Genomic DNA, 27,510 nt, shown 5'->3' with positions numbered 1-27,510 from the left:
TGAGCATGCGCCGCGAAGTAACGTATAGTTGGCTTGCGGCGCCCCCACATTGAATGGCGCTCACGCTTTTTTTTTCTGCAACTGAAAAGGCCAGAAGAAAAGAAACGACGGCACGTATCCAGTCCGGCCATGTCCAAGTGAAATACAAGTTTTCTAAATCTAATTGAAGTACTAATTTAAGTACCACACCCCTCTCCCCCTCGTTCCCCAAGCCATGGTGGTCCCAGCAGGTGGTGTCCCAGCCCCCATTCCAAAAAACGTTTATCGTGCTGTGGAGACGGCAGGTGAACATCTCATTTTGACATGTCCATTTCAGATCTTACTTCTGGTGGATGATTTCCATAGCTGGCCAGCTTACCTTGCGCCATGCACCAGTCCTTACATCAAATGAAAATTTTCTTATCTCATCGGATACGCGCTGCTTGTTCATCTGATATCGCAGCAAGATGTCTCCGATTAATTATATTTATTTAAAACTAAAATTGTTCAAACTTCAACCCCAACCCCCTTTCCTCAGAAAAGCACTATGTATCTAGATAAAGCAACACAAGATATCTTGCAAGTAACTAGGCGATTAGTAGGGAGTGCAGCGGTTCACAATTCTGCTTTGCAATAATGCTTGGCTAATCAACGGGAAAGAACAGATATTGAAGTGAATGAACCATTTAGCAGTACACAAGATGAGCAGTGACCAACTGAGCCTTCATTGAAGGAACAGAAAAGCTACTTTTTCAATAAATGTTCGGTTAGTCACGACTGGTCTTGTCCACATCATTCCTCAGTCTCATTTTTTTCTGTGCTGTATTATTATTTTTCCATTTAGCTCAGAAACATTTACAGCATAGCCGTGTTCAAATCTGCATACCAAACCTTTTACAAAAAAAAAAAAAAAAAAAAAAAAACTTACTTTGGTTGATGTGGTACTCTGGTCATTGATCCACCAAACTTCATACTGATGGACGATATTAGCATTTCCCCTTCGAAACAAATTGCAACAGCACACAAACAAAATAAGAAATCCCCCTCAGAACACAGTTCTTCGTTCTGCAGTTTTAAACAAAGATAACAGCAGTCATTGCTTTCAAAGCTTTAATAAGAGGCAACGCAACTGTACAATATTATACAATGTGGATGAGGCTCTGGCACTTTCTCCTCTTCCTTACACTTTTTACATGTGCTGCATAATGCTACCGAACAAAATCTTCGCAGTTCCCCTACCCGGCCTCTTATAAAGACTCTCGTGGTGCTTTCTGTACAACTCTGCCATTAACAGTGCTTTTGACGAGGACGGGACCATCTTTTTGATGAGGTCCTCACCACACATACAACAGGGTTCCCCTTATTTTCTTAAGCAACATCACTCTTCGAAACGACAACAACCAACCTTCGGTTTGGGTGGCCCCGTTGTCTCTACTTTTTGCTGTTTTGGCATAGTAGTTCCTATCTCATATTGCCTTGAATTCCACGCTAGTCCCACTGTGATGACGCCGTGCCCCGGTGGAAACCTAGTTAACGTCGCAAATCAGGCTGTACACCACGTCCACTTCCACCTCATTGCTGAAGAAGAAACCTAATGCTAGCGCTAACTCTCTAAGAGAGGGCCGGTCGGTCGTTAGTCGAACGAAGACGCACGCTCCGTATCGCACCCCTCTTTCGACGCCTTCTCCTACGTACGTAAAATCGAGATGACGAAGAAACTTCTAAAATGCAATCCTGCCAACAAAACCACGAGTAAAAAAACGCAAGAAAAAAAGGTAGACCACATTACTGTTGCCTCTCCCACTGGGATGGATCGTATAAAATTTGCATATGTACAAGAGGTTCCGTTCCAACCCGAAATTCTACTCCGCCGAAAGGGTCAACCGCTTCCGACTCTTTCCCGTACCCCCTCGAATCCCTCGGTTTTGAAATGGCGCTGCCCCGTCGTTTTTCCCCTACAAAATGCTGACCCGTGGTTTTTGTCTGCCCTGGCACTCTCGTCTCTACGTCGGTGGTTACCGTTTCCCCGCCGCTCGTCTAGCAAAAACGAGGCAATCGGAAGGGGACTGAGCCTCGCCTTCCGTTCCTCTCCGTCGTTTCTGTCTCCCGTTGGCTTTTTGCGCCCATCTGTATTGCACCTTGGTCGGCAGACACAAGAAAGAGAGGTCGTTCTTCTTTCTCCTGCTGCGGATCTTGCTACGGGCCCTCTTTGTCTGCAACGACGAATCTTCAGCCTTTTCAGTCTCCGGCGGACAGGCGCCGTCTGAGCTACTCCCTCGACTGGTAGAAGAGGATGTAGCCGGACTCGGAGGTCTTTGGGGTGTCCGACGTCAAGCCGTAGAAGTCCTCGATGGCCGCTGCGTCGATTTTCTGCGTGGTACGCGAGCAGAGAGCCTAGGGTTAGGCTTCTGTCGTCCAAGGGCTCTTAATGGCGGTGGTTCGTTGCTATGCGCTACGCCAGTTACTGACGGGATGAGGACGGCGGGGTTTTTTGAATGCCCAGCCTCCAGACGCGCTTGTTGCCTTTTGTTGCGCTTTGGCTGCGCATGCATGCCCAAAGCTCGAGGGACGTTGAGTGTGTTATCGGACGTAAGATGATCGTGCTGGAGGCGGTGCAACTCAAACTGCACCCTGCTGTCCACATCCTGTCAACGACTCTAATCTCCAACAGCTTGTTGAGGCAGTGCACATGCTCCTTTTCCTTCCTTTGAATTGCCATGGAAAGTTTCCAAACAGTATATAAATTCTTACGGCAGCTACATGTAGCAAGCCAATCAGTGGCCTTTCATAGAATGTTATGGAAGGCAGTAGAGAAACCTTAAATCTAACACATACTACACTTCAACCAAGGAAAACACAAATAGGGGAGATCCAGTATTCTTAGGGAAAGTCCCCTCATTTCACTAAAATCCACGGAAAGTTAGGGAAATAAGAAGGCTTGCCCTATTAGTTATGGGGAGGAATACCATGCGGCGCTACGCCATTGGTTGTGCGCACTATGACGTCAAACCAATGACTGCGCTCTCTTTGTTGACACTCTTTCTCGTCGCCTCGCTACGGCGCGACCAACAGTGACGCAAGCGAGCAAGGACCGTTAAAGGAGTTGTGAAACGTTTTCCCGAAATTCTGAGCTACCTATATACTATGGCTATTTAGAATCCTTGTCCTTTGTTACCACACCCAGATTCATTTGTGTGATTGTCTGTCTACGTTTGGTAGCGCAAGAGAGGTAATATCGGTTTCCCGGGGAGCTTTCCCCTCAGTTCTAAAAAAAATGTGTCACGATAGGTTAACTGGCAGAGAATTTTTGTTGTCTGCGTAAGATGGCAATGTAGACCGGACTCCATGGGCAAAGCCAGAGCATCAGATATCGCTCCAAAAGCAGCGCCATAATGACGTCATGCGTGCAAGTGACCAGATGAGATCCGGTGTATGATATGCTCAGATAAATGTAAAATGGCCGACCTTGTTGAGCTCTAGCTGCTCTAGCGTCGCCTATTACGCCACGGTTGGCTTTTGGGTTTCGAGCCCTACGTCGACACCGTATGTTGTTCATGCTACCGTATGTTGTGTTGCAGACGAGAGTTTGCGAGGGAGTCGTTACCAGCTTAAATTGGTCAAGCTGCATCTCGATACGGTCGTTAAATGACGAGCCACAAATACGTTCTTGCTTCGACCAGAAAAGTGCCGATCCGCTCGCAGAAGCAGCAAGAGAAGGCTGGAAATATAAGCGAAACAAATCACATTTGCATACTTGAGGATCGGCACGTCAAGCTAGTGCGGAGGAAGATTGTGGCAAAGGTAAGTTAACGGAAAATTCACGACCGCCGGCTGTGGGAAATATTGCTGGAAATACCGAAATTAAGGCTAACCCGCAAAAATAAACGGCCCGAAAACGGATGTGCTGAGCGTCTAGAAGTCAGGCACGCATGTCCCTTGAATCCTATTGGCATATTGACTTTTTTATTGCTTAGCTTTAAGTTTTATTTTAATTGTAATCCACGATCAGATCCCACAACTGCAATCCACAACGAGTGAAAGCCGTGGCGGGACGAGCAGCAGTTACGAGGGTCATTAGACGACAGGAGACACGGATGTGTTTGAAACCGAAACAGTACTGCAATCACCTGATGTAGTGGCATACAATTAATACAAGAACGTCCATAAATAACTCAATGTTTTCATCACTCCCAATTTATTATTAGAAGATTAAATAAAGATGAATAAAGATGCCAACAATGCAAGCCCCACGACTTGGTCGTCACGTTTTGCGAAGGGGAGACCGAAAGGAAACGCCTGCTCTTATCTTCGAAATTATGCGGCGACAAAGACGCTTTCTGGTCGGTGGCACTGCGTGCGAGCATACATGGGCCCCACTAAAGCCAGTGAGCTCACGTAAAGTGAGAGACATTCCCAGCCAACAAGGTTGCGCGGCCCCTCTAAACCGGCCCCACTCACGTCGACGATGTCGTCGTCGAAGAGCAGCCAGAGGCCGTGGCTCTTGACTATGGAGATGTAGTGGCCCCGGTTAGGTCCGCTTCCGCAGTGGATCACCACGGCCACCAGGTCGTACATCCGGTCCGGGTTGAAGGCGTCGTCCGACTGCAAGGCAAACGGCCCAAGCTGTCCACCAGCAACGACAAAGTTTCAGGCAGGGAAGACGGGTTCGTCAGGCAGCATGCTACGACGCACACAGAGCCGCAGCCGACCTTAATGCGTTACATGGCTGCCTCGTATGGTTACCCAAAGGAAGAGAACGGCAGGTTGTCTCTTTCAAATGCCTCGGCATGCACTACCCGCGGAGCTCGCGGGTATTGCTTTCCCGAAGTGAGCGAGTACTCTTCGAGAAGCGCATTCGACAAGGCTCACTCGCCGCAATTATGCGAGGGTATGTGTTAGGCAGCAATGTCTCCACAGTCTGCATTCCCATAATTCGCACTTGGGTTTTACAGCAGAGCTGTTAGGGGCTAGTTTCCCCAGGATCGTGTCCGCCAGCAAACAAATGATGACACAGAGCTCTGAACAGCTACCGCCATCTAGGAGCGACGGCGGCAACCAGACAACCGGCTTGCTCGTTGTCTGGTTGCCGCCGTCGCTCGTAGATGGCGGCTACCTTTACAGCCTTTCCACTCTGGTTTGCCGACTGTTGGCCGGCCATTACTTCATTCCCACCATAGTACAGCCTCACTGGTCTTCACCAGAGTGGAAGGCTGAAAGTTCTTTAAAGTGATAGCTTTAAGGAGCTCGTGTCGTGGAAAAGTCGGCGTTGGTGGGAGGGGAAAATCCTGATTGTAATTCATTTGCCTTAAAGAAAAAATGAGAACTGTTTTTTTAGGCGCAGCTGGATCGAACCCACAGCCCTACGGTTGCGAGCCAGACACGCTACCGACTAGGGCACGCAGACACGCTTGCACGGCTCGGGAACGAGCGGGGGTTTATATTTAGCTATTGCATCTACTCTTAAAGGCGAAGCTTAAGTGTCCTCCTGTAATTGTTTTTCTTTTAGGGGTGAAGCTCCTTAGGGTCTAGCCTTGTCAGTCCGGTGTCCGTGCTCACATCGATCTTGCTGGTGCTCGTGCTCGTGAGCTCACGAGCACCTCATGTAATTGTTTTTCTTTTAGGGGTGAAGCTCCTTAGGGTGTAGCCTTGTCAGTCCAATGTCCGTGCTCACATCGATCTTGCTGGTGCTCGTGCTCGTGAGCTCACGAGCACAAGCACATGAGCTCATGAGCACAAGCACGTGAGCACATGCGCACGTGCTCGTGTAGGGCCAAAAAATTAAAATAAAATAAATAAATAAAAGACGATGAAAAAAAAAGCAAAAAAAAAAGCAGAAAAAATGTTTGCGCAGTCGACAGGATTGAAACCTGTGCGGGGAGACCCCAATGGATTTCTAGCCCATCGCCTTAACCACTCGGCCACGACTGCGGGACGAGTAAGGGGCTCTGGGATGTGGTAGTAACTCAAAAGCTGGGGATGCCATGGATGAAACGTTGCATGCAGCCGCTCAACATCTATACAGGAGAAGGCACTGCGGTGAAATCCGTATATAATTGCATTAAACTTTGCATGCATTGGTTCAACGCTTATAGAAGAGAGGGCGCTGTGTTCAAATGCTCAAATGCGTATATAACCACTTTCCATACCACACATTTTCTTTCTGACATGCCTGAAAACGAATGAAAGGCTTGGCATACTGCGGCTCAGCGTCTATGCAGACAAGCACCACCAGAGCTTCGCCCCAATCAACATCATTCACCACGTAGAAATGCGGTCAATTTTTTGGTCAAATTTGAAATAGAAGAATAATTGCATATATGTACATCTTTCCAAGAAACACACAGCACCAGGGACAAGAAAACTTTTTTCGAGCCCACTCCCTGAGTTCGAGGCTTGTCTCTCTCTGGTGTCCTTGCTAACCCTAACCGAGTGGACTAATGATTTCGATGGGCGCAACCTGTGTAGGCGCAATTTCGGACACTACTCTCGGCTAAATTCTCGCCTTTTCCCAGTTTTTTGCCTTTCATGGTGTATGTATTTTCCTGAGGACATTTAGAAAGCATTGAGCTCATTTAAAACAACAAACAAGCTCTAAACTATTTTTGCTAGGTAATGCGCAACAGAACGAATGCGACTGGAATGTTTGTCTTACTTTAAATTGACTTTTGACGCCACTGCCCTTTCACCTGTGTCAATTGACGACATGCTTAGACGTCGAAAATTATTTACAACAGAAGACAGCCGAAAGGCATGGATATTTCACGCACACCGATGACGTGTTCACCGATGTACACGACAGGACTTGAACATCAGATTTAGCAAGTGTCAACATTCAAACAATATACTGTATGTACCACACGGTGCGGCGATATCCAAAAAAAGAATCATTTGAGAAAGATCTCAAATAACACAGCACTACAGTGTCGAAGACCACATCTTGACAATCGTACGGAATCTAAGAGGACCTCGTTTTGAGGCATGTTTTGGGGAGAGCTTCCTTTTTTTGCAACACCAGCACCGAGGCAAAGGAATGAACGTGACTTATCCGCACCAAGTTGCCAATAACCAACATGGCTGTCGTCTGCCCATTCTTATGGTTCTTCCAGTTCTTCTCGTGGTTCGTGTTTTTCTAGTGTGACCGCGAGAAGTGAGGCCATCTGCCATTCTTGTGGACTTAAGAGTGCGAAGGCTTTTTGCCGATAGGCTTAGTATTGATTGAAGCGAGCTTGGTGGACTAAACATTGTCTCCAAATAATGTCAGACGGCACCAACTTCAACTTTGCTGTTTGTGCCAACGAAGGTGCCAACAAAGCGCAGCACCGTGATCAAGCAGATCAACAAAAAAGTGAAAAAAGAACAATATAAAGCAGAAGTTGCACAAGAACTTAAAATTGACATCAGACAAGTGGAAAGTGGCCGATATGCAGTGGAATACCGTATTTACTTGATTCTAAGCACCTCCTTTTTTGCACACCCGCGATGTTCAAAGAGGGGGGGGTGCGTAGATTTGGAACATGCCCTTGAAAATACAAAATTTGGACAAGAAATATAAATTTATTATAACCAAAATGAAAGAATAAATGTTCTAAAAGAAATAAATAAAGTAAAGACTGGAGAGTAGCCCGCTTGCCATCAGTTTGCACCATGGTCAACTAGTCGCTCTCGCGGCTAGTCTGTTGAGGATGATGTTGGGCGCAAGTTTCTGACCGTCGGCGGTGATGCACAACATTACGGTCACCCTTTGCTTCTCATAGCCAGTCGTACCCACTTTTACTTCTCGGGCGCCTACTTCGTTCACAATGCACGTCCTTGGCATGTCGATGTACACAGGGGTCTCATTGCCATTGCCGATCTGCCCAAGTCCGTAGCAAGATTCGCGACGCAGCTTCATCACATAACGTTGGAAGTTGACAAGCTTGTCCTCGAAGTTCACTGGTAGCTTCTGGCGGATAGTGGTGCGGCGTCTCAAAGAGAAACTGTTCCTCTTCATCATCCGCTCCACCCAGCCTCGGCTTATGCGGAACGCCGCACTCCGAGCTGTTCAGCAGCGCCGTGATTTCCGTTGTCTTCCGCATAAGAAATAACCGTTCTCTTCACACTCATGATGGACGACTTCCACAAACCACGTGCACACAGTGAACGGAATACGATTGCGAGGCCATTGCAGACGAATAGGCTTAACAGACTAAACAACCGACTGCAAAAAGCGCAAGGAGACCAAACAGACAAAACATCTTCGATAGAGGGTACAGCAACGCACCCTCTTTCGCAACTTGCACGGATGCGAAAGTGGAAAATGGCGGTATGTGCTGCCATCTATTAACTGACGTTGAAACCAAGCGCCAGTGGCCGTTCGCGACTCTGGCGCTCAGCGATACCGGCGTCTCCAGTCTAAAATTTTTTGTTGGGAGGGGGTTGCTTATCACTAACCAGGGCAAGTGACGGAACACCTGGTTAGTGATGAGATGAATTTTATCAGAAAGGCGGGTAAATAAAGTGTAGCCATGTGTCGGCTTGATGGGAAGATGACGTGTTGTCGGGTCGATTGCTTGTATGTTTATCTCATTTCAAGTTTACTTGCTGAATGGCACAGAAGTAAAAATTCAGTTGTAAGTCAGCGCTGTGTCTGTGTGTTTCCTTTTACTGGTCCTACGTCTTTTTGCGCTGTTTTAACCCATTCAATATGACCATCAACCAACTCACCCAACTTTACACTTTGCTCAAAAAAAAAAAAAAAAAAAAATTTTTTTTTTAGCTAGTTTGCATGAGCAGCGTCGATCACTTGAAGCTATACATACACCTTGTGAGCTAAATATTGTATTTATTAGTTTTTTTAATTTGGAAAAAATGCATTTTACTACACGTAAGTCCTCTCCAGGCCACTAAAACAAAACATTTCTTAGAAGTGCAGTGCAGTGTTGCAAAATGAGATTTAGAGCGCCGGCTTTTAGCCCACTCGCTAAATCTTCTTCAGCGGGGCTAAAAATCTATCCTTCTCAACCTTTGCATCTGTCAAAGGAAGAGGCAGAAAGGTCTATTTCGTACAAATTTTAAGAGCCCTGGAACTTACCATTCTCACCTACAGTTACAGTCGAATCTCATTAATTCAAGCTTGAGGGGGACTGAAAACTCGTTTGTATAAAGCAAAGTTTGAATTAACGGGAGTTTCCTCCTATAGAGACACATAGGATGGGACCTGCATGTTAGTTTGAATTATCCGCAAGTTTGAATAAGAGAGTTTGAATTAGTGAAAGTCGACTGTATAGGCCTTTCCAGATCTACAGCTATAGAAAGAGCTGCTCATTTCCTTTTTTCCAAGTGGGACAACCCTTATTACTTCGGACAGTGTCGGAAATGATAGTCAAAACACCACATCTCAGTCGAGAAAAAACAAACAAGTGCCCAATTAGGACTGTGAGGCTGTACTCTGTTAAAGATTAAGAATAGCAGGACAAGTCCCTCTCACAAAGCTCTCTATGATGAGTTGTTTCCTCCTCTCCAGCATTGCCTCTGCTCAAGTGGAAAGAGTGCAGGGCTTTGTGGGGCGAGCTTCTGATGCCATTCTTAACCTCCAACAGACTATAGCACACTATGGCCGTGCGAACGTGGGAGGACAAGCGGGCACTCACCGTATTGAATAGCCTAAGTTCGAGGGGAAAGACCACCCTGTAGGAGAGCTTGGTGTGCCTGTTCTGCTGCTCCGTGTACTTGAAGCGCTTCAGGTGTAGTGCCAGGATCATGGGAAGCTTCTTCACCCGCATCCTGCACGGGAACGGACGCCAGGTCACGCCAAATAGTGCCGCAAAGTAAAACGAACGGGGTCGAAACTTCTCTACTTTTCTCGGAAATATTTAGCGGGTGAGTGGACTTACGATAAGGTGCATCGAAGGGAAGTCGAGATAATGGTAAGTGATACGGAAATTTTCACGGAGGAATATCCGGATACGCCAGACACCCATGCTAGAAACGCATTGCTGCGACGAGGCATTGCAAACACACATTCTGTGAGGTATATGCGGTTATATCTACCTTAGCTTCCTTCTCAAAGGCTTGAGAAAAATCATATTCTAATTATATTCTACTGAGTAGAATATAATACTTGACTCGCATCATTCCCTCCAACCAAAAAGGAACAAACAAGTGGTAGCACCATAAAGGCGGTTTTGCCATTTCCAGCTTTATATACGGGGTGTTTTTAGAAACGCAAAGCAAATCGCTCCCGTAAAAACTATGCATCGCGCAGAAAAAGGGTTGGTGCCGTAGTGGTCTGCGCCAAAAGGCCCATTAAGAAAAATAATTGAAGGGGCCATGAAACACTTTTTCAACTTGTTCCTTCTTAGCTTTAATCCTCAACTGAAAAGCGAAACAAGAAATCATGTGGTCGTGACTTGTTTGTGGTGCACAACCTTCCGTCCTCCTTTTTAAAGGTGCACTAAAGACGTCCGAGATTGTCTGTTCTTGGTGATAACTCACTCTATGAGATCTTAGCATCCCAAAAATGAAAAAATTATGCTCGTGCGACGTCTCTTTCCCTACTAAAAATATGATAAAAGTTTGTGCCATGCCCCTTTCTTAGCGGAAAAATCTGCAGCACAGAATCCAGCCAAGGCGCTGGCGGCATAACGACGGGCACCAATCGGAAACGGAAACGCCAGTAGTGGAGGCGCCCGTGGCTCCTCCGCTGGATTCTGTGTTTCAGAATTTTCTGCTCAGAAAGGGGCGTGGCACAAACTTCTATCACAGTTTAGTAGTGATATAACCGTCGCAGAAGCATACATTTTGAATTTCTATGATGTTTGGGGCCGGTAAGATAAGTTCTCACCAAGAACAGATGATGTCAGAAATGTCTTTAGTGCACCTTTAAGCACACCATGAAACTCATCATTTGCAAGTGATGATAAGTGCCGTCACAACACATATTGGCCACGAATGCGAATCCAAATTTTCGTTGACAGATTGATTGTTGACGAGCGCAAATGGTCGAGTGACGCAGTGCTCGTGTCCAGTGCGTGAGCTGGGGTCGGCCGACGTGCTTCGGGGCTCTAAATAGTGCGCTGTATTTTCACATTTTCATAGCAAAAAGCAGACTTTTGACTTTCTATTATCTTCTTTTCGGCCCACTAAGCGATATGTGATCAGTCAAATCTGAACCTAAAATAATTTATCCCAGCCCAAAATTCATTTCATGGCCCCTGTAACATTCAGGATAATCGGGTAATTGCGTGTTTTCGTAATCAGATTTTTAATTATTATCTTTAAAAGTTCAATTAGAAATTTTAAGCTTCAATTAGAAGCTCGATGCGAATCATCCATGCCACCCTGCGCCAGCAACCTTGCCCCCTCACAGCAAAAATGTGCAACGTGCGTGAGCCGCCATGCATTGCACACAAAGGTGCGTCTTTACACTGGCACAGGCGCCAAAAGGGCAAACCTCATCCGGCAGTCCGGAGGCTTTCTTGTCTAGCCTCTTCTACGTGCGATGCGCGGTGGCGTGCATAGTACTTTGCGTGATTTGGCCGAGGGGGGGGGGGAAGGATTACTGGTGCAGAGATGCGCTCTGATAAGAAACCGAAACCTAGAAACGCGTCTAAATTACGGATTTTTCGGAATACCATAAAACGCTGCGCGTGCCATATATCATTGTAATGTAGGTGGATTTAGTCGTTTTCGATGATTCGCATTAGGTTTCTAAGTGGAATCGTACCTTTAAAACTAATAATGAAAATTTTAATTATTGAAAAGTTATTAATAATCAAATTATACTGGACGCTAATACTTTTCCTTAATGGGCCCTCTGGCACAAACCACTACGGCATCAACCTTTTTAAGTGTGCGATGCATAGTTATATTGCAGGAGTGATTTGGCCCGTGTTTCCATAAACGCCCTTCATATTATGCTGGATGTCCAAGAAAGACGCTTATAGAAATTATGCACAATATAATAGGTGTAATACTGTTAATGCGAACGAATGATTTCCATTTTTTTTAGACCTGTACAGCTTGCAGAAAATGTTTTGGAGATATTTTGAATAACCAAATAAATAAATGAAAGGGCTGTCATGAACACTACTAGTGTGGTCAAGAGTGCTTATATGGGACACTACCCCTATTTTTGGCATGACTTGTCATTTTTACAGGAACGCCGAAAGATAGCCCATTTGTGCCAATCGCAGGATCCTGGCCAATGGCTACGTTGGCCAAAACACAGCGTTACTTAACCACGCGGGAGAGAAGCAAACATTGCAGACGGGGAAGGACTGTCATCTCTGGTTTGTCGCCCCTCCCTGCGATCGCAAGTTCAACATGCCACAAGATTTAAAACTAGTATTTTACAGCAAAGCTTTTTATTGCTAGAGTCCTGTGGATTTTTTGTGTGCGGCAACCGAAATGACGTCACGGCTTCGTGCCACGTCACCCATGAACAAATTCAGCAGCAGGAGGAGAGGAGGAGGAAAGGAGGAGGAGGAGGGAAGCGCACCATCCTCTCTCTGTCGTCGTTCCAAGCCCCTTGCTTGCGTGCCTAGTTTCCTTTTTTTCCACCGGGTGGCGGGTCCGTCGCGCGTGTCTAGTTTCCTCTGGCTCCTCTGGGTGGGGATACTCCTCGACATGTGTGTGCGTCCCTTCCGTCACAATGACCACCGATCAAGACAATAAATGTGTTTGTACCTTTGTTCAAAATTCCGTGTCACGTCTGTGTCGTGTGCTAAACAGCTTCGCTGGTCCTCCACCTCCACAGGGTAGAATGGCTCATCATTTCTTTTTTAAATTTTTTTATGGCACATGGAAAGTTAGCTTACTTCTTATTTTCACCTGATTTGCCTTCGATATTAGGTGGGCTTGCTCTCGAGATGTTACGGCAAGCGGCAAAATTTGGTGCCCACCCTTTAGGGTGTAAAACAGGAAGGGCGCCCACGTCGCGTTTGTGCTAACAGTGTCTCACCGTGCACATCTTCTCCTCGGCGGCATTCCTTTAGACGCGCGCTTAAAATCGGATAAAACTCGGCAGGGGCACAGCCAGGACGCTGTTCAGGGCCAGAACACCACCCGAATGTTTTAGCTATCCGACGTCTCTTCTTTGCTTCGCACATTATTCAGTCAAGTTGTTTCATGATCAGGGTCAATTGGAAGCTCACATATATTAATGACCACACACTTTTCTGTACATCTATTGCCAATTTCACGTTCCCCGTTTTTTAAGTATTGTATATTTTGTTCAATTTGTATTATTATTACTATTGTTCCCACTCCCCTCAGTAATGCCTTGTGCCCTGATGGTAAAATAAATAAAAACATGAATTAGCCCGCACGTCTCGTCGATGTTACAGCGAGAATATCTTTTACAAGTTGTTCCGCATAAAAATGTTGTCACGAACGAGTGTCAGGAACCAGCGTCAGAAATGACTGACACAGACGAGCGTTGTGGACGAGTATCGTGAACAAGCAGCACGGTGGGAGCGTTACACGACATCAAGGTCATGTATAAACTTTACAGAGGCTCACGTAACATTGCCGTAACAAAGACACCCCAGCGGGGCTCGAACCCGGGTCGGTGTGGTGGTGGTCAGACGCTAAGGACTGCTTGCCTCATTGTCGTCACGCATCGCGCGAGGGCCACATAAGGCAGCGCCTGTGCGGCGCGCTCATTTGCTGGTCGTGCCCTGGCCAACGTCTGTTGTGCGCAATGATAAAGTTAGCACAAACCATGCACGGAGTGAGACATGTGTGGGACACATTTCGTGCTCTCCGATCTTCGACAGCATGATCGAGCTCGCTAATTATTTTCAAATTCTTTGTGAGTAGTGCAAAAACTATGAACTCGTCTCTTTCGCCCAGACATTAAAACTAGCGGCGTCTTCTTTGTATCCGCATGTGTGCAAGTCACATTCGAAAATATGCGGATGAATGAACCCCACTGATTGAATGGAACGGAGGCTACGAAGCTGCCGAAAGACAAAATCTCTGGTGGCGCCACGATTCGCACGCGGGGTCTCCCAATACAATATGGTGTTTCAAAGGCTCGTAAACAAGAAACAATGCACGTACGCAAGATGGGACAGACAGCGAGAGAAATTCTGGAGCACAACAAGAACGGACCACGTGCCAGCAAGCATCGCACCGCGTTTCACGGGGTGGTGTGTGCTTCCAGAACACCTCCGATTGGACGCGTTTCTCTTCGGCGTACTATTAATAAGACAGATGGGAGACACAGAAAAAAAGAGGCAGTACAGTGTGGTGTTTGGCAGGCCCAACAGGTTATAGGGAGACCTGGAGTTCAAACCCCTGCACGGCCAAAGATTTTGTCTTTCAACAACTTCGCAGCCTTTTTTTTTTTTTTTTCATTTAACCGGTACGGTTTGTTTATCCCCATATTTTCAAATATTTCCTCTTTTTAGCATGCACGATTTAACGAAAAAGCCCCACGTAGGTCGCATGTACACATAGAAAGTCACGCAGCAGTCACATATCTGTTGTTTCATATACACTCGGTCCATCTCCACTTCAATGCCACCAGCAAACCGAAACGCAAACCTAAGCGAATTCCTGGCGACGCCATTAAAACTCAAGCCTACAATGGCTGCCGAAACAAAGTGCCCGCTAAAGTAGGCAGGGCGGCACCCACCTCTTCTGGGCCTCCTGCTTGCTGCAGCAGTTCTCGCAGTAGTACTTGTGCTCGCTGCACAGGGTCTCCGTGTTGCTGAAGCCCCGGAGACAGTGGGTGATGGACGTGTTCTGGCTCACGTCCACCGACAGGTCGAGGAAGTCCTCGTCCTTGCTGCTCACCTGCGAGCACAAAGGACGCCACCGTCGTTACAAAGCCAGCCCCACACTAAAATTGAGGCTAAAAACAAAACTTCAACACCCTGTTTCGCTCAAAAAAGTCACTAAAACCTCCCAATATTTTTTTTTACTTAGAGTTTTAATGGGATGTGTACATCGCAAAACAAACTTTCCCGTAAAACAAAATGTTTCGCCGCAATATTCGTGTTGTGAGAATCGTTTGAGCAATTCAGAAACGTGTGCCCACCTTGGGACCGAAGTCTCGAAACAGAAGCATGTTTTGAAATCGTTCCCATCTCGAAATGCGTCTCGTGATGTAACATTGCGCCTATAAACTCTTTCTTGGAAAGGCCTTTTTTTTTTTTTTTTTTTTTTTGTGATATAGGAGGTGTCTTATTTAGGCACTTGAAAAACCAAAAAATATGTTTTAGCCATTCAATGTCTTTTTAGGTGTGAGTGTACAAAAAGCTACACAAGCAATCCATGGGATTTCAGCATCCCTGAGCTTTTAGTATTCAGTGCAAGCATCGTTTGGGGCACTGTGATCATGCTTTGCCGGTGCGAGCAAAGAAAAAAAAGCTACGAAGTCTCACCGTCTCGCAATTGAGGCATCGCGTCTCGTTTGTGAGTGTGCCCTGGAAAATGTCGTGAACCCAGGTAGGCTCCGGCTTGTGGGGCTGTGGATTCGACTGCGGCTGAGTGCCGGCCGCGGCCGTAGCCGTAGCCTGGTTGGGGGCGCCCAGGGTGGTCGTCGTCTGCTGCTGGGGCGTGTGCGAGCCCTGCTGGTCGGACGCAGATGTGGCCGAGGAGCACTTGTTGCCCTTGGCATTGCTCTGCCCCTGCGTCTGCTTCTCGGCTGCAGAAATCCCATTGGGTTCGGACATATTGCCACAAAGTACCAAGTGTTTTTGAGAAAAAAGAACCGTGTTTTTCGGCTCACATAAGTGAACTACGCATCGTGGGAAGCTGAAACCGGCGGATGGGATAGAAAGCGAAAGTTTGAGAACATGACATTACCTGGATAAGAAGATAAAAGAAAAAGAAAGATTCTCTACGAACCGAAGTTCACCTAAGCCTAATGTCGTCAAAACCAGAACTGACGTTGCTGGCACATGTGGCATTTAGATTAGCGAAGAACACTTTGCGGCAAGAGAAAGAATATCATTATCTTTCTTCCTGACAAGTTTGTTTTTTTTCACTGAAAAATCCTAAAGGCAATTTAATTACAATGTCATTTCTTCTTTTGACGATATTAGCTAGGCTTAGGTAAGAGTCGGCTCGTAGGGAAAACTGGCCCTTCTCTTTTATCTTTCCATCCAGGTAACATCAAATTCTCAAACTCTGACATTCTGTCAGTTGCAGAAAGTTGAAACTAAATAAACAATGCATAGCAGAAAGTTGAAACTCTACCAGAATGTGACATTGCTAGTGTCACATTCTGAAAGAGTTTCAACTTTCTGTGATGCACAGTTTATTTATGCTGGCCAAAAGACACGGTTCTTATTTCTCAAGAACACCCAATATTACAAAATGTGACTACTGTGTAGTCACCCTTTTTATGTGTGGCAACAAACTCGGTGGCGCCATCTATTGGATAACCCTCACACTTCCGGTCTGCACATATTTCTTCATTCTTTTAGCATCATTTTTTTTATAAGAGTGACTTACGTTTGACAGCACCACAAGTGACAATTCCTCAAAGAGAGTGGATAGATTTTATTTTGCAAAATTTGCAAAACCTGCAGTCTGCTTCAGAACCAGAAGCATCCAAGGGCTATTCCCCAAAGTGGCAACCCCATGTTTCAACTCGCATAAGCAAGAGTGAATAGTCTGTTGCAGGTTAAGAACAACAAGAGAGGCTCCTCTCACAAAGCTCTCAGCTTGCCATGATTGGTGCTTTCCTCCCCTCATCTCCCCTTTAGCCTTCGCTCTGCTAAAATGGAAAGAGCAGAGAGCTTTGTGGGAGGAGCCTGAATTTCTATAGGCAACAGTCCTAATATCCAGGTTCGATACGGTTGGGCACGACAGTATACAATAAGTTCGCTTTGACAGCAACTTGTTAATTAATAACTAATAAATTAGTTATTCATCATTATTTATTAACTCAAAATTTAATTAGTTCATTTTGAGGAATTAACAATTCCTCAAAAAACAGCAACCAACCTGGTGCTTTCAGCGTGCGAGGGCACGACATGAGACATAGTGCGATCTGACCCGCCAGGGGTTCGACGTATGCTGCAAAATAAGACGAATTAAAAGGGGGGCGAAAGAGTGAACGCACCTTGTAAGATGTCCGCAATGGTGTTCAGCAGGTAGTTGAGGAACTCATGCGCATCCTGCTGCATGTAGTTGTCGAAGAGGTCTGCGAGACAAGGTCAAAATAAAGAGATGGAACAGTCAAGCGGAACTGGTGCCCACGGCGTCGCACAAGGTACCCCCGAAACGATCTCCTCTCGAGCTAACTTGCTCTAGGTACAAACTGTCAACAGTGCACAGAGCGTGCAACGAGGAATGTGAACCACATAAATGCACCTTTTGCAAAAGCCAGCGCTGAAGAGCTTATCCTAAAAACTAGTTAGCCAGGTCGAAGAAAAAAATTGTTCAATGGTTAAGGAATACGCCGAGCAAGTGTAGTGACAGAATGGTCTCTTTCTTGAGCGAAAAGAGGAGCTAGCATTTTCTCGGCGTCAACAATTTTGCGCCACATTGTTGAGGCTAGCGTAGCTTCCACAGTGCTGCAGCCCTGCACTTCCACGAGATAGTGTGACTTCGTTCTGTGTCTCATTCGCACGCACTCGTGCAATTAGCCTCGACAGAGTTGGAGGAGTGCGGAAGCTAAGCTAGCCTCGACAATGTGACGTGAAATAATTGATGCCAAGTATAGGAAAGCAAGAGAGGAGGCGTCACGAGAGGGAGTGATAGCGTGTACGACGAGGCTCCACCCTCGCACCTGCTCCTCAGTTGGGAGCAGACGACGTCTTGGCTGTGAGTTCATCTTTTGTAGGAACGCGTCTGGTAGTTGATAGTTGACAAAAAATAACATACCATGCTCTTCGAGGCATTTACTGTACCCACTCTCAAAGGCTAAGTCCTCGTTCGTTAAGAAACGGTGGATTTCAGAAAGATGTGGAAAAGGTAAGACAACCATTGCTACGACCGGCAGACGACACTGGCATTCGGTACCCGTATGCTAGACCCTGATACCGCTCTGCGCAAGGAGCAGACGACGGCCTTGCTCCCTCTGATTGGAGGGATACAGTGGGTAGAAATGAAGGCTGCCTTTGCATCTACTCACTATCCCTGCGATCAGAGCTCGGAGGGATATAGTGATTAGGGACAATGGCTCCTCGGTGTCTACCCGCTGTACTTCCAATCAGAGCTCGTTGCTGTGATGTCACCGCACCCTTGCGCAAGAAGCAGACAAACTTGCACGCCGTATAGGTGCAGCGATTCCGTCGGTTTCGAAGAGTTTGAAAGAGAGAGAAAGACAAAGTAAAGGCTGGTTCAAACAGCACCGTTTTCTTAAGTTGCATTATGTTACGGGGACTTACGTCTGCTTATATCTAGAGTCAGCGGAACATCCGTGTTCTGTGTAAAGTGTAGCAACCAGTTCAATGAGTAGCCTTGCACGCGGCATTCAAGGCACGGATGTTCCAGTGACTTCTAATGTATCGTAAGAAAATGTAAGCAAACGCTCTTACGATGCAACAATTTTTTTTCTTTCAGTAAATAGCACTTTGAATTATTCCTTGACAAACATAACCTATGAAACACGCATTAGTGTTTTGTTCCATGCAACAGCAGTCGCAGAAAACATTTGAACAAAGAGCAGCATTCACGCTCTCAACACAAAGCCAGAACAAGCAGCCACGTGATGTGGAGCCAATTATACGCCGTCAATGTTTATCATAGCCAAGTGTCGGAGTTGGCAAAGCACGGAACACGCGCTGAATTCCTCGCATTATTAATGTTTTATTTTTATTCTTAAAAATATGCGTCGGCAAAGAAGCGTTTTAGTCAGCATCACTGCGTGCAAATATACTTGGGTCTCTTTAGTGTTAGTAAGCTTGCGTAAAGGGAGAATTATTTTCACCCAATGCGGAGAGCGAGTCGTCCGTTCCTTGCACAGGAGCTGCGGTGACGTCAGAACGATGCTGAGCTTTGACTGGCTTTGATTAAAAGGATAGAGGGTAGACCTCAGTGCTAGATGCCGTGAGGTCTAACCACTATTTTTTTCAATCAGCCAATAAGAGCTTGGCGTTTTGACATCATCGCAACCCCTATGCAAAAAGCAGACAAGCTTGCGCTCCGCATATCGTTGCATGGCCCCTCTGAAGTAAGGGAGTCCACCTACCGTTCTCCTTGCGAAGCCGGGCAATGAACTTCTTTGGGGCGATGGTGCCCGTCTTCTTCTTCTGGTTGGCGATGCTGTGGAACAGGTCGGCCAGGCAGGTGAGCAGGGTCTCCTTGGTGCGCTTGTTGCGGGCCTTGTACTCCAGCACTTTCTCCCGGAACGGCTTGCAGAAATACAGCGCTTGTAGGACCGAGTTGCAGTAGCACGTGTTGCCAAACTGGAAAAATGGCACGCCCAGATGCGTTACATGGCCGGGCAGACCGCATGTCTTACCTTAGAATTCCCCGAGTAATGTAATGGATGTACGGATGGACAAATGAGTCTGAACCATTTCAATGGAGCGGCAGCTTGCGCCACCTAGCCAGTGTTTATAGTCGGTGACAGGTCAAGAACGAAGTGGAAGCTTCTCCCACCCCTTTCCACTTCAGCGGAGCAAACGGTGAAGAAGAGGTTGCTTTCTCTCCAGCGTTTGCTCTACAAAAGTGGAAAGAGGTGGGAGGAGATTCCACTTCGTTCTTGACCTGTCACCGGCTATAGTTTTGTTAAATGGATGAATAAGGCCGAAATCTTTTAATCAGGTAGCAGCTTGCGCCATCAAGCCAGTGTTTACTTTCAATGAATAGATGGACGAATAAGGCTCAACCCCTTAAACGGAGGTGGTGGCTTACAACACCTAGTCAATCTTTGTAATTTCAACAAATAATAACTGTCTAAATAAAAAAAAAGTAAAAAAGAAAAGAAAAATTAAGGCTGAGGTTTTTTTATGGTACATTCATAAAAATTCCGGAAGGGGGTCAAGAGGGGGAAAAGAAAATGATTCGTCCCTCTCTTGACCTATGCCACCAGTCAAAAAAACTCTCCTTGCTCACCCCTATGTTCCGTTTGTCCTTCACTAACATTAAACACCGGCGCCTTCACTGAATGAGTCTTTCCACAACTGCAGGGCGAAGTCATTTATAGTGGACAATGGAGTACTCAGCTATATTTCATTCTGCTCACCGCCTGCTACACACACTGTCTCTCTTTCCTTGTACCTAGCTCTGTAGTATATCTCAGTCAGCAACACTCCCACCTGGGCTTCAAACAACAAAAAGCTGCCCCAAGACATGTCATAGATACCTCCTCTAGAAATATCTGTAGATGGATACGGCTGAATCCTTTTAGTCGGGCACTGGCTTGAGCCAACTATAGCCAGCATTTTTATTATGAACAGTTAGCCTTTACCTAGCATGCCAAAGACTAAGGGTAAGCCTTTTAACAGCATTACTTTGACACAGGAGTGTATACCATCCAGTGGCCTTCGTGCAAACTATCCAAAGCCTCTATACTTTACTAGTGCACCCTCGGCGCACATTAAATGCGAATGCTGCATCAGCACTCGGCTTGAATTTCGTTCAAAATCATTGTGTCGGCAGGCACTTAGCTTTGAGTATGAATTCCATCCCTTGGATTGAACACTATTGGTTAAACAATTTTATCTGGTAATCACTCTTTTAAAAACTAGATCAAGCTAGAGACCACGTAGGTACAGCGTTCATATACTGGTCTCCATTGCTGTATGCTCTGCTGCTTTGCACGTGCTGAGAGCGAACTGCCCCCCCCCCCCCCCCCCATCTCCCACAACAATCTTTCCATGACCTTCAAAGTTTTTGCTCGTGGCAGATGATAAGTTGCTTTACTCATAGCTCACGTTAATGTCCTCATCGGAATTTTTCCTATAGCGGGCACATACCTAGTCATGTCTCACAACCACTTTTTGTCAGTTCGTTCCAGCTGTGTTGCGTGACAATGTGCTACAGTATAGACCACTTACAACGTAACCGCTTATAGTGCAGGACCGGGTATAACGCGGCTTTTTTAAACCATTGGTTCTCCTCCCATAGAACTCCATGTAATTACATACCGCTTAAAATGCAGGTGTGCGAAGGGAAATATCGGTTATAGTGCGGTCTCTGGAGCAGCGTGCCGACGCGCCGACCGACCGGCATGGCAAGCACGCTTCCCTGTGCGACACCAAATAACGACGCTAGCCGCAAGCGGCACTCGCAGGGGCAAGGATGGCAAGGAGGTTGCTCGAAGAAGCGGGGAGAATTAAAGAGAGAGGCTTTAGCTGCCGTAGCGACGGAAGGACGCACGCATGTGTGGTTCACGGCGCAAGGCCAGCAAGGCATTGGCGAGCCCAACCGGGCTCAAACAGCCGTTCGCGCGCGTTGCATGCCGGTTGCGGGCCGGCTTCTTCTATCCGCAAACATGGCGTCGGTGGTGATCATCGACGTCGACGGCGTAGTGCAAGCTCATCGTTCCGCGTAAAAGCGCTATCCTTGACTGTGAATTTTCGTTGTGTGTCGCTATGATAACCCAGCACGTACTAGAAGAGAAGATCCACCTACTCGTGCGGCGATGTCGTGGCGGCACTCTCAAGACGGCAGAAACACCCGTGCCGTCGGGTTTGTTTACTTTGACTACAGGTGCTTTCTAAGCACTTGTGTTTTCGAACATCGCCCGGATTTCTTATTTGGCGCATTTCATGCCTTTTTTGGAGCATTTCATGCGCGTATCGTATAAAGAATGCAAATTTTCATGCGTTTTCATCACCGGAGAAAAATGATAAGGGTTAGCAATCCTGAACGCTCGCAACGTCCGTCCGCAACCCGCGACGCCGTTAAAAGGCTGCGCCAGGCAAAAGTCGCTCATTTCTTTCAAAATGTGTGACACACAGGAGAGAGAAGTGTACTAGTCTGGTGAAATAAAGACTTTCCTCGATCTAAGCTTTATTTTTCATCTAACATAAAATAAATTCTTTTACAAAGGTAAGTTGTCTCATGGCATGTATTTTGGCCTGAAAAATTGATGTTTTGGTTATAGCGCGGTACTGCTTATAGTGCGGATTTTCACGACTCCCGCGACATACGTTATATGCAGTCTACACTATACCACCAACGTTGCTTGACTGGATTTTGCAAAGTGTTTATATTTATATGCACGTAAGGAATAGGTTTAAAACCTTCAATAACAATGACAATTGTGTACCATTGTAGATCTCAACCATCCGTGACCCCATAAAACACAAGTCTTTGAGGCTTTTAGGGTACCTGCATGATTACAAACTTATTAGGTCAAAGAGCCATTGATTCACCGAAAAGTTATATTCGGGACTCCCCGTCTGTAGATCTATGCAGACGTGCAATAAAGCAACATTCATTCGCAAATTTTCCCCAACTCCTGTAACCTTTCTGCGAAATTCCCCGACATTCCCCGACTTTCCCGGGGAAAAGCGAGGGGAATGTCCCTATCTATTCATCGACATTTCACTGTCGGCAGGCGGACATGCTGTGCATTTACATGACAACCGGTCAAGTCTCCTACAAACGCAACTTGCACATCACAGTAGTAAACGAACGAGGCTAAAACAGATGAAACACTTGTTTCTTCCTGTTAGGGCAAATGGGTGGCAGCACAGAAATGCTGCGCATGTGAGGCCTTTCAAACAAACGAAGACCATCAATGCAAGCTATCAACAAGACGGGGAAACCAACGGTGCATTCTAATAGCAATAACAATGTCACTGATGTGATGTGACAGAGTTGCTGCCACTGCAGATTTGCATGCAGGTATCGCCTAATTGTAAGACAAATCTATCGCTCTCCAAATATGGTACTCCTGCCTAACTCAGCAAAGTCAAGCTCAGTGATGGAAGTGGTATTTGACTTTTAGTAGCAGGTTCTCTAGCAGGCGAAAATACTGGTTTGGAGCAGCCGCTTACACTTTTGGAACAGATACGAAAATCTGTTAGCACAACACACTTGAAAAGGAAAAAGTGATATTATCGCTTAATAAGTGCATCTATGGTAATGACTGTGGGTTTTCTTTTGATACTGGACCATATAACTTGTTACCTTTTGTAATAAAGATAGATAGGGTGCGAAAGGAAGGCAGAACCTCATTTTTAGAAACAAGGTTCTGGTCAGAGGAGATTTGACTTAAAATGAGTAATAAAACAATTGGGGTAAAATGCGACAATTCAGGTTGGGATAAAGTCCCTCCCCTCCCATTTTTGCAGCCGGTAGTTTGCTTAGCCTGTAAACATAATTTCTGTGAAATGACTGCAAAAACCACCGTATCAAGTAAAGTTTGTTTACCAATAAAAATGCCCCCCCCCCCCCCCCCTCCAAAAGTTCTTTGTCCCCATTTTTTACAGAAAGAGAGCTACGCTTTGTAACTTTACAAAATAAAACGGACCTGCGAAGTACACCTTTGACGAAAACTTTAAATTGCTACATGCAGGAGCCAATTTTTACGGCCCATTTTAGATCGAACTTGGTTATTTCAGACACCCAATACAGTGAGTACTCTAGTGAAAAACCTTTTATGTAAGAAATTTCTTTGTCCAATAAAGGCATATTATTAAATAAGATGATATAAGAGCATACAAGAGCCTTATAAGAACATATGAGAACAGTATATGATTATATAAGAAGTTATAAGAAACTGATAAGTATACTGTTCTTATATGTTCTGCAAGGGTTCTTGTATGCTCTTATATGATTTTTTTTGTGATATGCGTTTGTTGGACCAACAAATTTCTTACACATACAAGAATTTTCACCAGAATAGGTGAGCAGAGAAGCTGTGAAGTATATATTTGTACCACTTTCCTTTCTTTCTACTTCTCTCAATCATAGAGCTGATCAATAATAAAATATTTTTATGTTTTGCTTGGCTTCAGCCCATCTTGGTGCAGGTTTGGTGCAATTCTGAGCAAAAATGACATTTTGGCGCAAGATATAGCAAACTTTCATGCCGCAATTTGGCACAAATGGCGCAGAGCTTCCATCACTGCAAGCCATGTGAAGGTCAACCCCCATGCCATTGAAGCAGCAGGTGCCTTCAATTCTGTGAACATTATCGCTGGATGTTTCAAGCATGCCAGGCTTTCTCCTTCTCAATACCACAAAAATTCCAACACCCATATTAAGGACACAAATTTAAACAATACTCACGTTTACAAGGCCAAAGTAGTGCTCGTTCGATGGGAACTGATCATGACCAATCTCCTTCTCCAACAATGATCCATTTGCGCCCTGTTAGAAAAAAACAAAAAACAAGGCATGATGCAACACAGTAGCGGTCAATGAGACACCCAGTGAACATTTTTGAGACGTCATTCGAGGCATTTTGTAAACCAACAATGACTGTTCACTACATGAAGAAAGCAACAGCCACATGATGCACTGAACTTTCCAATAGGCATTCTTAAATACCTATACTCCTCTTGACCGTACAATGTACCACAACAAGAGCTACGAGCCACCGGAACCAATCCACAGTTCAAAGCACGTCGCGGAACTTCCGTCTAGGCAAAGCGATGAGCAGGGCGTGAAGCTACGTGGCCCGTGTGAGGCACTGAAATGGCTAAAATACTTCTAACGTCCGTTGCGGTACATCGTAAGGTGAAACGGAGTAAAGCGGTGGTCTTTGAGGCGTCTGCAAGACATCTTTACAATAAAATGCAACTTCATAGCGATCACTGAGATGTCTAGTAGACGTTTCTGATGCATTTCTAAAGGTGTCTTGTAGTCCAAAAATTATGCTATATTATGTGAACAAATGAGCAGCTACAAGATGCACTGACACTTCCACTAGTCATGTTCAGATGTCTAGCAGTGGTCCTTGAGGCATCCAAAAGATGTCTTTACAACACAATAAAACTTCATGGGAGTCGCTGAGAAGCCTAGTAGAAGTCTCTGATGCATATCTTTTAAGGTGTCTTGTAGATTGAAATGGTACTCCATGATGTGAACAAATATACAGCTACAAGATGTACTGAGACATTCGACAGATATTTAGCAGTGGTCTTTGAGGTTTTTGCAACACATCTTTCAACACAACGCAGCCTCATAGCAGTCACTGAGATGTCTATAGGCATCTTTAAAGCATCTTTCTATAAACCAAAAATAGTGCTTCATTATCTAAACAAATGGACAGTTAAAAGATGCAGTGAGCTCCCAATAGATGTTTAGCAATGGCCTTTAAATCGTCTACAAGATAACCTTACAACACTATGCAACTTCATAGTGGTCACTGAGGTGCCTGATAGACATCTTAGATGCATCTTTCAAGGCACCTTGTAAACCAAAAAGGTTACCTCATCACCTGAACAAATAGAAAGCAACAAGGTACACTGAGACACTGAGATGTTCAATAACCATCTTTAGACATCTAACAGTGGTTTTTGAGACATCAACAAGAGATTTCACCAGGTGTCGTGTAGAGAAAAACATAGGGGTGCATTCGGTGAGCCAGAAGATGGCTACGTATTGGGCCATATAATACCTTGCCAAGATGTTTGTGCCAAGAGCAAGTCGTCTGCTTCTTCAGCAGGAGGTGCGGTGACGTCAGAACAACGCAAAGTTCTGATTGGCTTTGACTGAAAGGATAGCGGGTAGACCTCAACGCTAGATGCTTTGAGGTTTACCCACTATATTTTTAATCAGTCAATACGAGCTCAGCGTTCTTACATCATCACAACTCCTGTGCAGAAAGCAGACAAACTTGCACTCCACATAGATCATTCCAGAGAAGGGCTTCTGGCTGGTGCCATTTTCAACATTCTGGCGTATGGCATGCTTTGATCTGGAATGGTATATAGGCGGTATTCACTGGTGGCCATAGCCGAGTCCATGGTTCTTGAGTGGAAACCAACAGCGAGCGTCTAGAGTGCTTTTGCAACGTGCATTCCAAACCATCTAGATTGCCGACCTTACTAGAATGTAGGTGAGAAATAGAGATCTTCGTGTTCTGTGAATTCAATGCAGGTCATACAACACGCCATGCCATAACCCTCAGAAATGGCGCTCAAAGTGAAGGTTTGGAGCGACTCAACCAGACACACCAGATAACACGAAAGCAGATACTATCACAACCAGAATTCTAGTTATCCTATGGTGCTGATACCATGACAAATATGCAGAAATTTGTGTATCGTTTCAGTGGAACAGAATGCTCTAATGACCACGAGAGCAGTGGCACGACGCGAAAACGAAACGAGTTGGTGCCGTCTGCTTCCGTCGTCATTGGAGAGTCATTGGCGCTGTCATTGGACGGTCATTGGTGCTGTCATTGGACTGCCATTGAACAGTCATTCGACGGTCGTTGGACAGTCATTGGTGATATCAATTTTGACAAAAGCGCCGCATTTCTTTTTTTTTTTTTTTTATAAATTTGAGGCAGGATTACGAAACACATCAATTTCCTTCTTTCTATCATTCCTCCCTTTGAAAGAGAACGCCAGGAGAGCCGACAGATTGACTCGCTTATCGACGGTGATAGCTTAAAAGCTAGATACCGGGCTAAGCCCCCGCTGCCCGTAAAAATAAATAAGAACAAAAATCGCAGATTACGGAGGTTTCCTTTTCTTATTTTTATCTGCCAGTCCCGGATTGCTGTAGCAGCCCTATCAGGCGCCGAATAAAACCACAATCGCTCACCGTACGGCGGCTCGAACATCTGCATCTCCGGCGCCGCGTGCTTAATAAATGACCGGACAATTGGATGGCGGGGTCAACATAGAGGTTTTTGCTAATATCTGAGCCGCTGTTTCAACAGGTAGGTTATGGTAACGAGTCCAATTCAAGCGCTAATATGATTGAGCTAGCATTCCATAGTCTAGCGGCTATTTGGAGCTAGTGACGATGTGCGGTCCAGTGGCCGCAATTTGGGGCACCAGTAGTAAAAGCAGGCCGGCAGCGTGAACACGCAGCACTGTTTCGTTCGTTCGTGGATCCGTTAACGAAGAAAAATCTTACCATTTTTCATTTTTCTTGCGTCAAACCTTGAATGCCTTCCTTGCCTTCAACAGCGCCATTTTTTGTTGCTTGCCTCAGCCGGCCATACTCGAACCGTAGTTTCGTAATTTAAAGGGCTACCGCTTTGCTTTTGATTTTGTTCTCGTTGCGCATTTTATTCGTTGCGTTCAATGGAGATGTGATTGATGTATTAAGACAGAGTATAAGTGATGAAACAGGCAAATTTGGGGAATTTCGGTGCAGATCGAACTGCTGCGCACTGATCTTAGATAATCGCGTTACGGATCACGCAGAGTCGCTGTGCTTCTGCGTCATTTCAAATGTGGCAGCTAAACGAAGAATATGCAGAATTATGTCGTTTATAAATAAATATTCCGTAAAAAAGAACACCTTAACAAGTTCAAGAGAAAGAGAAATATGTCTTATGCGCACCTGGTCGTGAATGCTCACTGAATGATAAAACCGCACATCGAAGAAAACAACAACATTACTCAAATTTAGCAGTTCCACTAGATATGCGTATAACTCGCTTTCATTGTATTTGTAGTATTTGATTTGGTTTCGAATAAATCGAATATTTATCGTAGCGATCAA

The 27,510-nt window shown here is 45.6% G+C and overlaps 1 protein-coding gene across 2 annotated transcripts; it reads right to left on the bottom strand.

Annotated features, from left to right (window-relative positions):
* Positions 1-1,072: 1,072 nt before the first annotated feature.
* On the bottom strand, positions 1,073-27,226 carry LOC115333165 (ubiquitin carboxyl-terminal hydrolase 46). 2 transcript variants are annotated; one of them, XM_029995779.4, is made up of 9 exons: positions 26,917-27,226; positions 24,112-24,192; positions 19,112-19,328; positions 17,039-17,119; positions 15,351-15,613; positions 14,600-14,760; positions 9,609-9,741; positions 4,438-4,581; positions 1,073-2,349 (listed from the first exon to the last, which is right to left on the bottom strand). In XM_029995779.4, exons 1-9 carry the CDS (start codon positions 26,917-26,919, stop codon positions 2,248-2,250), a joined length of 1,185 nt encoding a protein of 394 aa, XP_029851639.1. In that variant the 5' UTR covers positions 26,920-27,226; the 3' UTR covers positions 1,073-2,247. The 2 variants fall into 2 exon arrangements, with proteins under 2 accessions (XP_029851639.1, XP_029851638.1); XM_029995778.4 differs by having other exon boundaries at positions 4,438-4,602; positions 26,917-27,196.
* Positions 27,227-27,510: the final 284 nt, after the last annotated feature.

Source organism: Ixodes scapularis, unplaced genomic scaffold, assembly GCF_016920785.2.
Source record: "Ixodes scapularis isolate PalLabHiFi unplaced genomic scaffold, ASM1692078v2 PGA_scaffold13__105_contigs__length_92229423, whole genome shotgun sequence".
In the NCBI taxonomy this organism is placed as follows: domain Eukaryota; kingdom Metazoa; phylum Arthropoda; class Arachnida; order Ixodida; family Ixodidae; genus Ixodes; species Ixodes scapularis.
The sequence above is the reverse complement of the archived record's forward strand: the minus strand, read 5'-3'. Positions and strand labels throughout refer to the sequence as shown.